Source organism: Hyperoodon ampullatus, assembly GCF_949752795.1.
Source record: "Hyperoodon ampullatus genome assembly, chromosome: 7".
Classification (NCBI taxonomy): Eukaryota; Metazoa; Chordata; class Mammalia; order Artiodactyla; family Ziphiidae; genus Hyperoodon; species Hyperoodon ampullatus.
In genome coordinates this window covers 11,919,777-11,935,497 of record NC_136920.1, presented here as the reverse complement: position 1 = coordinate 11,935,497, position 15,721 = coordinate 11,919,777, and the positions used below count along the sequence as shown (strand labels likewise).

The 15,721-nt window shown below is 50.0% G+C and overlaps 3 protein-coding genes across 3 annotated transcripts; 1 reads left to right on the top strand and 2 right to left on the bottom strand.

Moving 5' to 3' along the window:
- Positions 1-124: 124 nt before the first annotated feature.
- Positions 125-4,692, bottom strand: INTS5 (integrator complex subunit 5). The gene is made up of 2 exons (XM_079709298.1): positions 4,598-4,692; positions 125-3,268 (listed from the first exon to the last, which is right to left on the bottom strand). Exons 1-2 carry the CDS (start codon positions 4,675-4,677, stop codon positions 289-291), a joined length of 3,060 nt encoding a protein of 1,019 aa, XP_079565424.1. The 5' UTR covers positions 4,678-4,692; the 3' UTR covers positions 125-288.
- Positions 4,693-8,878: 4,186 nt separating this feature from the next.
- Positions 8,879-14,891, bottom strand: LBHD1 (LBH domain containing 1; the record flags this gene model as incomplete). Its single annotated transcript, XM_079708186.1, has 6 exons — positions 8,879-9,558; positions 9,644-9,741; positions 11,272-11,396; positions 13,669-13,896; positions 14,497-14,665; positions 14,742-14,891. 6 exons carry the CDS (start codon positions 14,889-14,891, stop codon positions 9,528-9,530), a joined length of 801 nt encoding a protein of 266 aa, XP_079564312.1. The 3' UTR covers positions 8,879-9,527.
- CSKMT (citrate synthase lysine methyltransferase) lies at positions 12,284-13,200 on the top strand. The gene is made up of 2 exons (XM_079708187.1): positions 12,284-12,376; positions 12,540-13,200. Exons 1-2 carry the CDS (start codon positions 12,310-12,312, stop codon positions 13,193-13,195), a joined length of 723 nt encoding a protein of 240 aa, XP_079564313.1. The 5' UTR covers positions 12,284-12,309; the 3' UTR covers positions 13,196-13,200.
- Positions 14,892-15,721: the final 830 nt, after the last annotated feature.

Sequence of the window (15,721 nt, the reverse complement as noted above, 5' to 3'; positions counted from 1 at the left end):
TAAATGCTTGTGGGGGCGGGGCCAGGGCGGGGCTTGAGGGAGAGGGCGGGATTGTTCAGAGCCAGGCGCTGTCCGAATTTGCCGGCTCTCCGCATTAGACAGAGGCACTGGACTCTTGTTTCTCTCAACTCGGCAAGTTTTATTTAGAAAAAAAGGTGGGGGAGGAAGAAAGTGACAGCGCTCTTTTAGGCCAAGGTCTTAGAAGAGAAACCTCCACCTTTCTTCAGCACCTTAGCCCCGTCTGTCTCTCCTGGCTCAACCTCCCTCGGCTTCTGGAGCATGGAAAGGCTATGTCCCCTGCCGAAGGAGATTGGACGGTGAAGGTGCCTGGAAACGGCCAGAGAAAAGGCCCAGGCGGTCAATATTGCGGTGGAGGACACTGTGCAGCACAGCCAGATGGGCTCCACCTTCACCCCCACCCTCCCTGGAGAAGTCCCGGATGAAGCGGCCACGCTCTGACTGGAAGATGAACTTCTGGGGCAAGGGCCCGTGCTCCCGGAGAAAGCCCCAGACACTGAGCAGCAGCAGACGCACTTCAAAAGGTGCCAGTTGGCTAAATACCTCGTGCATATTCCCCAGGGCTGGTGGCAGGAGGCTTCCCTCAGCCATGACAGCCACCAGGGTGCAGGATGCCTCCAGGTGCCAGGGGGAGTGGGCTGTATCAGGGTGGCGAGAGGCTTCCCAGTGGCCCAAGAGGGCGGCCAGCAGCCCCCGCAACAGCACGGAACAGTAGCACAGGGCTGGGGGAGCAGCTGCTACCAACTTTAACAGCTCAAAGAGCAGAGGCTGTTCCCGGAAGCGCCGGCCAATGCGGAGATCCCGCTCCACGGTGGCCCGGGCATGCTCCTCAGGAGGCCAGGCTAGCTCAGCACCGGCTGCATCGGGACACACACTCTCCACCAAGGTCACTGCCACTGCTTTGGCTGCCTCCGGGCTCAGGGTGGGAGCCCCCCAGCAGCCCACACATTCAGTCCCCCCAGGGGCACTGCAGCAGTGCACCAGGAGGCTGAGGAGGCTCTGGGTGTTATACATCACTTCTTGCTGATTGCGTGATTGGGCAAATTTGGGTGGCTTTAGGCCACGGCCGATGACTCCAGCGTGGAAAACAGACCAAATCCCTCCAGGGCCCGGCACAGCTGCAGTGTGCCGCCGGTTTGTGTCCAACAGGGAGGCTGAAGCCAAAGGAGCTGAAACAACTGAGAGAGTCTCATTGTCCCCATCCACTTCCCCACCAAACAGTTCTGTGTTGCCCTGATGTAAGGCTCCCTCAACTAGCAGCTGCAGGACAGCCTTGAGCCCAGCCGGGGAGGTCTGGGAGAGGCGGGTAAGAAGCTGGGAGGCGGAAGCCACCCCTGGGGGACCGTGCAGCCTGAGAGAGGCAAAGAAGCGATGCACTCCAGCTCTCACCAGTCCCAGGAGTTGGGAAGGGCACAGGGCTTCCGGAGGAAAGGGACAAATGGCCAGGAGGGAGGCAGAGGCTTCGGCTACTTCCTCCTCAGGATGGAGCAGGAGAGGAGCCAGGTCAGACAGATGAGCTGAGGCAGACTCCCCAAACCGGGCCCCTAGGGCTGCAGGGCCCTCACCACCCTGCTGTTCCCACCCCACTAGCAGTGCCAAGTTACGCAGGAACCGAGCCGTGAAGGGAGGTTGCAAAGTCCCTGCATGTACCCTAGCCAGGCAGCTTCGGAAGGCCAGGGGCAGGAGGCCAGAGAGACTGACCACCAGCCCTGCGTATAACTGAGTGGCCAGACTCAACTCTTCAGGGCTTCGGGCCCGGCTCAGGAGATGGCCCAAGGCCTCAGGTCCGCAGCTAGGCCGGGTATAAACAGAGAGCAGGCCAAGGAGCTGGTGTTGCCAGAGGAAGCGTTTCCGTTCCAAACGTAACGTCTCTCCACACAGCTCTCCAACGTGGTTTCTTAGCGCATCTAGAAAGGGCACAGGGCGGGGGGGCGGGGGTGGGCCCAGCACCCCTTCCCCAGGAGACCCTCCCCGGTGATGAACCAGCTTTTGCAGGTGCAGCAGCAGTAGCTGGATCAGCCGGTCACAGGCCTCACGCACGGTGTCTGGCACAGCCAGGCCCTGGGTGGTGATGACTGAGGCAGGCATGGCTGTGTCCACCAGGAACTGCAGCAGGCGGTAGGCACCTGCCCCAGAGGCCTGGCTCACCAGGTGCACGGCCAGGTTCAGCATGTTGTCCAGCTCCTCTCGGGGGAATCCCTGCAGGTGTTGCTGCAGCTGACTCAGCACAGCTGGGGGCTTAAGGCAATCCACCAGCTCTCCAGAGACTGTGCCCAGCAAAGCTGGTGACATGACTGCCAGCTGCAGGAGGAAGGGAACTGTGGCCTGAAGGGAGGGATCCCCACTCCGGCCGCCAGTGCCCCCTGCCAGACTGTCATGAAACATTCGCAGGAGCTCCCGTCGGATGCTGTCTCCATGGCGGGAGGCCAGGTGCCCTAGGATGCCTACAACTGAGGCAATCTTGGGCACCCGTTTCTCCCCAGGGATAGCAGGAGATCCAGGGAAGGAGTCTGTAGAGGGGGTCTGAGAAGAGCCTCCACCACTGCCACCAGCTCCACCTCCAGCCCCACTGTGAACACAGAAGTCCTTAAGGCCACAGGAGAGAACTCGGGAGATGATGGTGCCGGGAAAAGAGGAGCCAATATGCGCCACAACCCAGTCGAAGTGTGGGGAATGCTGGACAGAGGTATCCAGCAAGGCATCCACGCAAGCATCTGGGCAACTGCCAATGAGAGCTGAGAGGCATTGAACATAGATGTCCATTAATGTGCGTGTGGCCCGACAGCCCATCCACAGCTGCAGCAATTCGTTGAGAGAGCCAGTGGCATGGGGCACACGCTGGTGCTGGCCCGAGTAAGTGCTGCTCAGTTGCCCCATGAGGTCAATGGACCATGCACTAATCACAGGTGCCCAGGCCTTCGGGTTGGCCCGGATAAACTCAGACAGCACCTGCTGCACTTCCTGCACCACATCCTCTAGACCAGGTCCCCCAGCAGGGACATGAGAGGGTGGCGGTGGACGCAGGTGAGGTGGACCAGCCACAGGGCTTTCATCCAGGGCAGCCAGGTGGGCCCGGACACTCTCATCAAAGACACCTCGCAAGTGGTCAAGCACAGCAGCCCGCGCAGGTGGCAAAGAGCGGAGCAAGAGAAGGCCACAGCGAGCATGTTCCCGAGCCGAGAGTTGGTGGCCCAGAACAGGGTCTACACCAGTCAGAAAGGCCTTGATTTCCTGCGACAGCTCCTGAGCACTGTAAGGAAGCAAAAGAAGCAGAGTTAGAGTGTTGGGAGTTGTTGAGCAAGTTACATTCCCTCTGTGAGCTTCAGTTTCTTTCTATGTAGAATAGGGATAACTGTACCTCCCTCAAAAGATAATGTTCCTAAAGCACGTAAGCACCATATCTAGGTCACACTAGTTACTCAGTAAATGCTATTTTTTAAATAAATAACAATATTATCAATATTAGATAACTCTTGTAATACATCAAGTTCTCTTTTAAGTACTTTACTTGTATTATTTCAATACAGATAACAGCCCAATAAGGTAGGTACCATTATGATCCCATTTTACAGAGAAGGAAACCAAGGTAACTAATCAGACTATAAACTCCAGGAGGGTAGTTAACAGTTCTCTGCTTTTCAACACTGGATCCTCTTCTACTGGGGTGCCTGGAATATGGGAAATACTCAATAAATATTTGGTGAATTGAGTAAGTATATTTTGTGTTCCTGTAACATCTGCTTTAAACACACCTTTCTAGCTTTACTGCACTCCCCCCTACATAGAAACAAGAACGCTGGATTTTGCTTTTAATGGAAAGAAAATTCTAAGCCCAAATTTGCCCCTTATTAAGAGCTCTCCCTCCCCAAACCTGCTTCTTCCCATATTCTGCAAGCATCCTAACCACCAACCACTTGGACTCCACCACATCAACAGCCACCACCTTCCCAGAACCCTCAGTATGCCCCAGGAATCAAGGTGCCCCACGGCAGAGACGAGCTAATGCCCTTCAACCCTTCCCCTCCTGAAACATATGGGTTCAGTCTTAGAGGTTCAGAAGCCAGTGTTATTTCCTCTTATTGCATTTTCTGCCAAAGAAGACAGCATCCTCTAGAGGTTGATAAGGCTCTGACTGTGCCATTCATCTCTGGTTCCTCAAAAAAAACAAAACAAAACAAAACACTCTACGGTGAGGGGAGTGTCTCCGTTGGAGAGCAAGGGAAAGGCTAGAAGAAAGCATTCTGTGGGTTTCTGGGCCTGGGTGCTCAGGGAGTCTCCATGAAGTCAGGGGACCTGGGTTCCCAGGAGTTCTAATATTCCCAACTCTTGGAAGAGCAAGGCCAGGATCTGGGGTAACTGGGCATTGGGGTTTAGGGGGAGGCAGCACCGAGATCTTGGGAGTGCGGGCACTGGAGCCCAGAGTTTTGGTGAGGCAGTCCCTGAGTTCTGGGGAGAACCGACCGGGGATCTCTGAGAACCCTGACGCGAGTTCTCGAGGTGGGATCCGGGTTTCTGCCGAGAAGGCTGGTTATCGGCGCGGGACCCCGTGGTAGGGAAAGATGCCAGGGGCTCTGACTACCTGAGCGGCGCGGGACCGTGGGAGACCGGGGCAGGCCCGGGAGGCCCTGGGGCCCCGGGAGGGTCGCACAACGCGGACATCCCGGAGCCCTAGCCCGAGCCCGAAGCGGTAGCGGCGGAGCGCAGGGAGCGCATGCGCGCTGCCGGGAAACCTGAAAGGAACCAGAGACCAAGCCTGTCAGGAAAACCAATCCGGCGACGTCCGTGACCCTCACACATTGGTTCCGAGATGAGTCGGCGTCCCAGAACGGGGCTGCACCCATGACAGCGGGAAGCCGACCCACCCTCAACGCAACCATTCCTCCCCCCCCCCCGCGAGAGGGCCATTTACACATACTAAGGCTAGCTGCGACCACTTAATTGGATTTAATTAATTTTCCTAAAGCCGAAACAAAATTTTCAACTCTCGAGGTTTTAAAAATGGAAGCACCTTAGGAAACATTTTAATCAATAACCAGTGACAATGTAAAAAGCAGTTAAAGGAGAGAAGGGAAGAGGGAAAGCGCAAGAGAGACGGAAAGAAAGGAGTGAAAGTCCGTAAGAGAAGATGAAGAGAAGACAAGGAAAGAGAGGGAGAGGGGGAAGCCTGAAATAAATTGGGCTGGCTACGCTGAAGGTGTTCTCCCAGTCCTAGGTTGGCACTACCATCTTTGTCAGGCTCCCCAGTCTCCCAGTGCAGGGGGACCTTCCCCAACCTCACATCCCCATAGCTGCAGAGAGAGCTTGGTAACCTTATGAGGATATAATACACCTCCTCAGAGATTCCCTGGTGGCGCAGTGTTTGAGAGTCCGCCTGCCGATGCAGGGGACACGGGTTCGTGCCCCGGTCCGCGAGGATCCCGCGTGTCGCGGAGCGGCTGGGCCCGTGAGCCATAGCCGCTGAGCCTGCGCGTCCGCAGCCTGTGCTCCGCAACGGGAGAGGCCACAACAGTGAGAGGCTCGCGTACCGCAAAAAAAAAAAAAAAAAAAAAAAAATTCACCTCATCAAGAGCCCCTGCTCCAACCAGTCTATCTAGATCACGTTCCAGCTATTTCACTAACCGGCTGTGTACTTCATTTAACCCCTCTCTGCCTGTTTCCTTTTCTGGAAATCAGGATGTTAATAGTACAATTACCTCACGGGCTTGTGAAAATTGAAACCAGGTAATATGCTTACTGTATAGCACTTGTTGCCTGCAATGGTAGGTAAGCACTACATAAGCAATAGCTGTTTTTATTATATTTGTTGAATGAACTCCAGCTCTTTGACAATAGGGATGTTGCCAGTTTTGTTAAAGGCTTTATCATCATCACATACAACAGTGTCTTCCTGGCATGTAGCAGGTTCTTAATAGTTGGTTGGATGAGTGAAAAGGAAAGTAGGTTCTGAGGCCTGTATTAACCAGAGGGCTTACTGTTCTCAGTGGAAATGTGAGTTAGAATAACACCAGGTGATAGGTTCTAAAGATATCTTTGAAGTGACTGTGTTTTAAAAGCTAAATGATTAATTATGGTGGTTCTATATTTATTCTTAAGTTTCAGAAGTTTGATCACTCATGAAGCGTATATGCTCCAGGACAGTAAATATGAGACAATTTCTGCTCCTAGCTCTGCTTCAAACTTGGACCTAACACTTCCCTTCTCTGGGCCTTGACTTTTGATCTATGAAAAGTGGTTTTTGGGGACTTCCCTGCTAGTCCAGTGGTTACGACTCTGCATTTCCACTGCAGGGGGCATGCGTTAGATCCCTGGTGGGGGAACTAAGATCCGCTTGCCTCACGGCATGGCCAAAAAACAAAAGTGCCTTTTGAACCCAATAAATTCTTCCAGCTATGAGACTATTATGTGGTCCTTGCCCTTAAAGATTTCACAATCTAAGGGTGCTTGTTTCGGAGTTAGACAGATCTGGATTCATGTCTGCTATTAATTAGCAACGTAACCCTGAGCAAGTGACTCAGCTGCTCGGAGCCCCTTTCCTTATCTGTAAAATGGCGCATGCGGTATCGTATCTCACAAACTTTTTGCAAAGATCACTTCAGATTATTCACCTATTTCTTTCTCTCTCTTTTTTTTTTCTTTTTCTTTTTTTGGCCATGCCATGCAGCATGCAGGATCTTAGTTCTCCGACCAGGGATCAAACCCATGCCCCCGCAGTGGAAGCATGGAGTCCTAACCACTGGACTGCCAGGGAATTCCCACTTCAGATTATTTGTGTAAAGAATTTAGCACAATACCAGATACAGAAACTCTTCTTTGAACACAGCAAGCTCCTTTCTGCCTTAGGCACAGGGGGTAGAACAAAATTATGAAAGGTGATGGGAATCCCAAGATGTTGAAATTCCTTCTCCCTGCAGCTTCTCCCCTCCTCTCCTTACCGCATCTGAATATATTTCAGTTTCACACAAGTACTTTTTCCTGTGTTCAAAACTGGACATAATACTGTCTCCATAGAAAAATAGCTGATACCAAGTTTTAGCCCAGGGGAAGTAGCAGGTGAGCCTGGAACATATTGTGCCAGACAGCAAGGAATTGTTAAGATACTGGTGGTGCTGTGTCAAAAGGACACAGGACCAGGACTTTCTTGGTGGTCCAGTGGTTAAGACTCTGTGCCTCCATTGCAGGGGGCACAGGTTCAATCCCTGGTTGGGGAACCAAGATTCTGTATCCTGCGTGCCCCCCCGTCCCCCCCCAACAAAAGACACAGGCTTTGGCTGGCCAGTTTGGTATGATTTGGAGCATGAAAAGGTGATAGTAACAGATGTTTAACAACCTAAATGAGATTTTAAAAGGAAGTAGGGGTTTCCTTTACAGAATATGTAAAATGAGTAACATGGATGAATTAATGATACAATTAGAAAAATCACCATTTTGCAGCAGTAACTAATTCAGGTATGGATCATCATGGATGCTAAAACCATTGTTGAGAGGTCATTGGGGAACAGGGTATTCATACAATCTCAAAGTATCACTCCATAGATTGCTTATTAATTACAAAGGGGACGAATACCTTAACCGTGGAGAAATCTGACAGACACCCACTTAACATTAGGAATCACCAATAATGAGACAAACTGATATTATATGTGTGGACGAAAAATTCGCCTGCCTGCTAGATCAGAAAACAAACAATGTTGCGGCCATCAAGCAGCCACTATGGCTGTCTCCAACGGTCTCCAAACAGGCTGCCCAAAGAACAGGATACTGGCCATAGGTAGCTAAGGAGCATATCAAAGGAATGATTTCAAAGAGCCGAGACTCTTGCGTCTTCCCATACATAGAAAAGCACTAAATTAATTAACCTGAGAAGTCTGATTTTCTTTAATTAACAATAATCTTTGATGTTCCAACTACCTGGTTTTTGTTGCAAAAACTCCTCTATATCCTGACTCCTCCCTTACCTCAGAGCTATCTGAGAGGTCTTCCAGGTTTAAGTTTTCAGCAAGTCTGCTGAATCAAACATAATTCTCAGCCTTTAGGTTGTGTATTTTTATTTTTCAGTCAACACTTACTTCCTGATGAAATGCAATGGGAAGTACACAATATCCTCTATGTAGAATTTTTCCCAGAAATGCTTAACCTACATGTATTGATGAGGAAACATATGGAAACACTCAGACAAACCCAGGCTGTGAGATATTCTTTAATTAATTAATTTAGGCTGGACTCTTCGAAGACACCAAGTCACCTAAGACAAGGTAGGGGTACTGTTCTGGATTGAAGGAGACTAAAGGGACATGACAATTAAATGCTACGCATGATCCTTAACGGTTTCTGGATTGAGGAAACAATAAACAGCTATAAAAACTATTATCCACAAAGTGTGAATATGAAAACCTGCATTTTAGCTATTCCACCAATGTTAAATGTCTTAGGTGTTTTGGCTATATAGAAGCATGTCCTTAGGGATAAAATCTCATCTGCAATTGACTTTCAAATGAGTCAGCAAAGACAACAATTATACATACTTGAACACACACATATGTATGCAAGCGGGTAAGGAGATCAAGTATAGCCGAATGTTAAAAACTGGTAAATCCAAGTAGAGTGCATATTTAGGGGCTTAGTGTGCTAATCTCTTAACTTTACCGAAGGTTTGAAAATGTTCAAAATATAAACTTGAGGAGAGGGGAGCACAACACTGTACCCAAACCCTCCCTCTTCCAGGAAGCCTGCACTGATTAACAGAGCAAGGAGAGAATATGCTTTTCCCCAGTTGACCACATCTCTGCACACACAGCTTCTCACTTTAATTAACCACCCCAGCCCTGGCTTCCAACAAACAGAATTTCTGAACGTTACAAGGGAAAAATAATGTTCACTTTATTAAAAATATAATCCAGCAAAGGAAGCAGAGACAACCACGGTCACTTGTCCACCCTGGTCACACAGGGGAGGTGGCAGGGCCAGTATCAAGACCTTTACCTCCTCTGCCATCTCTACAGAACACCTTATTTTTGTCAGAAATGGAAAGATGGAGTGTCACTCATCAGGGAGACAGGGCCATCATGGAGGGTGGCTTCTTGTTGCTTTTGGTCAAGTAAGAACTGTGGGTCCTGTTTCCCAATTGTGTTGTATCCACACTCACAGCCCCTTTTCATGGCCTATCCCCATTCCTACATTTAATCACACACATCTCAGTGAGAATGCTAGGGCTTTATTACAAATGGAGTTGACTGCTTAGGACCCCCTCTCCAATCTTTCTTTTCTACCCTCTTCCTCTCAATACATCCCTCCAGGGCAGGTCACTAGGCCATTAGGAAAGAGGAATCTGGGGACAGTGAAAAGGAGCAACGCTTTCTCCAAAGTCCTCTGAAATAACCATCGAGTCCTCCTGGCTCCAGCTGAGAATCTTCTGGTGGAAGGGGTGTGAGATTTAGCTCTTATCTTCAAGGTCCTCCATGTCTACATCCTGGGGGGCTTTTGTCTTCTTTTTTGATTTGGGCTGTGGTTCACTAGTCCTGGCTGACTTGAGGGGGACTTCCACTGAGCAAAGGGAAAGAGGAAGCATTAAAGAACCCAAATGAACCCAGGCTGCCCCCTCACCCCAACTTCTGTGCCATCGCCTTACCTTCCATGGCTGCTTTCTCTTTCTGGGCAAGCCGGATCTGCTGGAGGAGTTTTCTGCGCTTCTTCCCAGACAGAGTAATGTTGGCACGTGCACTGGACCTGAAGGATTGGTAAGAACAAAAATATCCAGGTTAACCTGAACCAATACAGACCACACAGTGGTTCTGGTTACTGAAAAGGTCTTTGGATCCAAGTCAAAGAACTGTTACTTTACCTAAAACTAGTCTTAACACATACGTAAAGTAACATTAATTGCTAAAATTTAGTACATAATAGAAACGTTTCCTCCTCTTATTTTACAAATAAAAAAAAAAAAATATATATATATATATATATATATATATATATATATATATATATATATATATATATATATATATATTGGCCGTTCGACATGCAGGATCTTAGTTCCCTTGACCAGGGATCGAACCCATGCTCCCTGTATTGGAAGCGCAATTGGTCTTAACCACTGGACCGCCAGGGAAGTCCCTTATTCTTGTTACTTCTAACAGCAGATGTGGTGGGTGGGGGAGGTTTCCCACATCAAGTAATTCTCCAAATTCTCAATGGACATTGACTGGGTGTCCTACAAATTTAACTCCATTTGGACACTATCTACCAGGACATAGCAACAGATACCACAGGTTAAGGCTTCCCCCACTTCAAATGCCAATCACAGATCCAGGTTGTAACCTGTACTTCTGATTGACCAGCCATAAATTGGGGTTCTCATGATCCCCTTCTCAGACTCGATAATTTGCTAGAACAGCTCAAAGAACTCAGGGAAACACGTATTTGCAGTTACTGATTTATTATAAAACGATACAACTGAGGAACAGTCAGTTGGAAGAGAAGCACAGGGTAAAGTATGCAAGGGGCCAGAGGTTCCACGCTGTCTCCAGGTGAGCCAGCCTCCCAGTACCTCCACCAGTTGACCAATCAGGAGCTGGTTCAAGAGGCTGTGTAGAGCTTAATCTACAGCACCCACCCACCCCCTTCCCACAGGCAGTGCGAGGGAATTAAATTTCCAATCCTCTAATCACTTCATCTTTCTGATGACCAGCCCTATGCTAAGTCACCATTTGCATAAATTTAGGTGTGCTCAAAAGGGGATCCTTATGAAAAAAGAGTCACTCTTATCACTCAGGAAATTTAGCTCTGCCAGAAAGCAGAGACAAGGACCAAATATATTTATTATGCCGCTTTATAAACTAAATATTTATAATAAACAAGTCAATGAAAGGATGGGGTGGGAACTCTGCCCCAAGACTCAGATTATATGCAAAATCTCACATGTGCCCTTGTGAAAATTCATCAAATGGTTCACCGCACACTTATGTGTGTACTTTTAAATGTACTTATAAAAAAATCTGTGTGAATGTATAATGTTACTTGGGGAGGTGGGGGAGTCCACAGCTCTCCTTAGATTCTCATCAGAGTCCAAGAACCAAAGAAAGGTTGTGAGCTACAGGTACAGTGAGGGACTAGCAGAGTTTAGGCACAAACGTTCCTTGCATAAACGTGAGTACACAAGGAAAGCAAAAAGGTGTTAGCTGCTCCGGAGCTCGACAAGGAGGAGGGAAGGAGGCTTGGTGGGGCGGACCAAGAGGGAGAGGGTCTGGCACTCACGCCCGCTTCTTGAGGTGGTGCCTCGTGATCAGCCCTTCGTCTATCACAGCCCCGACCACCTGGTGCTTCAGTCGCCGCTCCCGGTTCAACACCCGCCGTCGCTTGAACAGCTTCTTCTTCAGCTCCTAAGGGGGAGGAAGATGCTTAATCAGAGGGGTGCCGTGCACCGCGACCCAGGACCCCGCACCCGGTGACACTGGCCCATCGAGTCCATCTCGGGCGAGGGTAAAGGGCTCCGGGACGCTTGTGAAACAGGGTCGGGCTCCCACACAGTCACCGTTCGCGGCCGGTTGATCTTTCCCCCCGGAGCACCCATTGCTGCGTTGCGAACCAGCTCAGGGTCCAGCGTTTCAGCTCTGCGCAGGATCCGTGTGCGCCCCACCCCCAGCCCTCCGTTAGCCAATCGCAGCTCGGGGGGGGGGGGCGGGTCCTGGAGCTATATAAAGGAGCCCAGTGGGCGCCTTGGCCTTTTCGACGACAGCGACTGAGTAAGTGTTGACGTTAGTGTTTTCACCGGCTAGCCGTGGGGGGGGTTCTGGGTGGAGCCTGTTGACCCTCCTTTTCTTGGCGGGGATCGGGCGTGCGGTCCCGGTCCGCGTAATGTACGGAGGTAGAGGGAAAGGGCTCCGGCCCCCTCGGCGTCATGTCTTCGGTACCGGCGGCTTCCATTCCGCGGGTTCTATCCTCAAGCGCCGGGACACAGGGCTCCGAGGAGCAGGGCAGAACCGAGGTTCAACAGACTCCTCCCCGGGGTGCTCAAGCCTTCTCCTTTGATTTCAGGTCTGTGGAGCCGCCCCAGGAGCCGGAGCTGTCGCATCCCCTCCTCTTCCACTTCCCGTTGCAAACAATAAAGGCCATTCGTACCGTAGTAAGTTTGTGTCCGCGTTCTTTTTTTCCGAGGCTGCAGCGTTAGGGAGGCTGTACGCGTGATTCCGCACAGCGTATTTTGCACATCTTCCCTTGGACCTCAGGCCCCTGCCGGAGTACGGGCGACACTTTCGCAGAAGTTTCTCTGGCCGACCTTGCCGTCACCTCCGGATGGCAGCCCTGCGCCGAACCCTCCACCTGGCGAGCCTGGCGGCGGGGGCGCGTCGCTTCGTGGCGGGTAGGGAAGGTGGACAGAGGGAGGGCAAGTTGGGTTCTTCGTTACACAGGAGTCTAGTCTCTGAAACTGTGCCGCTTAAAGGCCCAGGCCACATTGGTGCGGGTTTTGTCGCGTTTTGCTAGAACTGGGCGCTGGGTGACGCAAGTCCTCCGCTCGTCCACAGGCTCCCTGACTGGTAACTGCCTGGCGGACCACCGCCTCTGGGATAAGCTCCCCGCCCAGCCCCGTCAGGGCAGCGCGGGCACCTTCGACTGGTTCTTTGGATACGAGGAAGCCCAGGGGCTCCTACTGCCGCTGCTGCAGGAGGCACCAGCTGCCTGTCCACCGCGGGTGTTGGACGTGGGCTGTGGGACCTCCAGCTTATGTACAGGCCTCTACACCAAATGCCCGCACCCAGTGGACGTGTTGGGGGTGGACTTCTCTCCTGTGGCTGTGGCCCACATGAACAGACTCCTGGAAGGTGGCCAAGGCCAAACACCCCTGTGCCCGGGGCACCCTGCCTCACGCCTCCACTTCATGCAAGCTAATGCCCTGAACCTGCAGCCAGTGGCTTCCTCAGGCTCTTTCCATCTAGTGCTAGACAAGGGCGCCTGGGATGCTCTTGCCCGGGCTGGTCTGCCTGGGGCTTACCAGCTGCTGTCAGAGTGCCTGAGGGTCCTAAGCCCTGGGGGGACCCTGATTCAGTTCTCAGATGAGGACCCTGATGTGCGGCTGCCCTGCCTGGAGCAAGGGTCCCAAGGCTGGACTGTGTCTGTGCAGGAGCTGGGCCCTTTCGGAGGCATCACCTACTTTGCTTACTTGGTTCAAGGCTCCAATTAAAGACTTTTAAAACCTGACCCTAGTGTTTCTGTTGGGTGAGGAGTTGGAGAAATCTTTTGTCTTGGCAAGATGACTGGAAAATGAGGATTTGGATCCGGGCTTTCATATTAGCTGTGTGCACACAGTATTGAATATTTCTGTGCCCCAGTTTACTCATCTGCAGGGTTGGAATAATACCTGGAGTTCTGTGGATTCCATACAACAACAGGTGAAACATTTAGCAGTGCGAGGCACAAGATGAGTGCTGAATAAAGAAGGTACAAGTGGATCATTCCCCATCCCCAGTTAACCGAACTCCTAAAAGCACAGATAGGAATTCTTAATCCCAATTCCTTGGATATGACTTGTGTGACCCAGGGGCCTAACCTGTAAGCCTTCATTTTTCTCAACTTGTAAAAGGGGAAGATTGTGAAAGGATAGGTAGAAGGGCTTCATAAACCTAGGTAAAATGTTTGAGGGAGAGTGATACTTACCCTCAAAGTTCCTGGGAGGCAGGAAATGGGAATATTCCACAAAGCAGCTTCTGCACACACGGGAACCTGATGCTGAGTCCCAGAGAGGACAGGGATTGGGGGCTTCCTGACAATCTGTCTCCTCTGGAATCCAGGAGGCATCTTGATCTACCTGTTCCTGCCCCCAGCTGAGTTCTGGGTTAAAGGTTCTTAAGGGAAATTTGGGGTCCAGTGAGCTCCAAGTCCAGCCTGGGGGGTGGGAGGGAGGGAGTTAAAGAGCCCATTAACAGTGAAAAATATACCTGATATATTACTGGATTTTTTTAAAGATAAATTCGTGTAATTTCTTTTGCTTATAAAAATAATATAGCAATTATAATGAAGAGCCTAACTTAACAGCTTCAGTTTCCTCCTGAGGGAGAAAGTATCCTTCCTCACTGGGTCCTGAAAAATACACATAAAAGTGTTCAGCACAGTGCCTGGCACATAGTAAAAGTAGCTTCTGTAACAGTATATAGACATGAAGAAAAATCTGGAGGAGAAGGCATCCAAAATGTTAATCTCTGGGTAGTCGGATTTGGGGTGATTTTATTCTTTCCCCCATGACAAATATCTTAAAGTATTAAAAATACATACTAAAAGGTGTCACCTATCTGACATCACAACTGCCTTTTAAAGTTCATCAACTTTGCCAACCACCTTGACTTTTATCTCCCACCTCTACATTTTTCTTCACTGTGTTTACTGAGCACCTACTGCTTGCTGCTTAATGCAAGAGACACGACTAAGCTGTCCTGCTTAGACCATCCCATTCACAACAGCCTCATTTGAACCAGCCACCTCCCTCACCTGGTTCTTCACTTTGGTCCTTGAAGAAGACCTCAACCTCCTCTTCCTCATCATCAGTGAGCAGCTGCAGCTCCTCGTGTGGCCACCGGAGCTCCCCACTCTCTTCATTCGCTTCAGCCTCAGGGGCTTCCACCACGACAGAGGGGAGGCGGGTCTTTTGACAGACAACCTGGATGGGCACAGCAGGGGGCTTGGGCCAAATTGGAATGAGCCAACAGCAAGACACAAGGTGGGGAAGTACTAACCTGAACGTCCTGGTGACCTTCAACCTGGCCAATTTCTCCTCTGTCCTCCCAGAGAGGGTTGATCAGTCTAGGACTTTCTGGTTGCTGGGAGGAGCCTGGGCTATCTCTAGGCCAAGGCCCATCCTCGCTGCTCCCTGGCACAAGGGCCATGGGTGCTGATTCTTGGAGTGCAGGGTGGTTGAACTCAGTAGAGTACCCCTGCCCAGAGCACCCCACAGACTGTTCCTTTAATCTGCTTTGGAGCCTGGCCCCTTAATCACTTCTGAGGAGAAGAGGCTGACATGCAAGGAGATTATGGGCCTTCCAGGGGAGGGGACAATCCCAAGAGGCGGGATAGGAGCTTTATTTCTACTCACTCCCTGATGACACTGGGAAAGGCAGAAGTAGGAGTTAATGAGGGCATCTGGATTAAAGCCCTGTGAGTGAAGAGCTTTGATAACAAACTTGGAATTTCCTGGTTCTTACTGGGTCTCCCACATTGACATGTTTCTTTGTATCTTATTTAATGAATATTTTTATGGTGTATGCTATTTGCCAGGAACTGTTTTAAATGCTTTTCAATATAAACTTATTTAATTATCCTAAAACTATGAGATAAATACTGTTATTAGCCTCATTTTCCGATGCAGAAACCGAGAAACAAAGAACTTAAACGATTTGCCCGGGGTCACACAACTAAGAGGTGTTTCTTCTCCAAACTAGAATTTGGTGTTACACAAAATCCATGGTTTTCATGGTTTAAAAAAAAAAAAACACAAAAACCAAGGTTATATACCATGAAGAGAAAGGTAACGTTTACTTTCAACAAGTAAAATAAAAAGAAAACATAAATATACCCTTCTCCCCACCCGGTACACTAGGCTTTGAGTTTTTGTTCAGGAGTTGAAGGGATTGAAGGCAGTCAATAGATTGATGTTTATAAGTATCTGAATGTCCTTATGTACTGTATTGGAAAAGCACAAGTAATTGTAGGAAACTAC

What these genes read in the sequence shown, in the direction of transcription:
- INTS5 (XM_079709298.1), bottom strand. Translation starts at nt 4,677, where the DNA reads ATGTCCGCGTTGTGCGACCCTCCCGGGGCCCCAGGGCCTCCCGGGCCT. An exon ending in CACGGTCCCGCGCCGCTCAG is followed by an intron (nt 3,269 to 4,597) that starts GTAGTCAGAGCC and finishes GCTTCCTTACAG; the next exon opens with TGCTCAGGAGCTGTCGCAGG.
- CSKMT (XM_079708187.1), top strand. Translation starts at nt 12,310, where the DNA reads ATGGCAGCCCTGCGCCGAACCCTCCACCTGGCGAGCCTGGCGGCGGGG. An exon ending in GGCGCGTCGCTTCGTGGCGG is followed by an intron (nt 12,377 to 12,539) that starts GTAGGGAAGGTG and finishes GCTCGTCCACAG; the next exon opens with GCTCCCTGACTGGTAACTGC.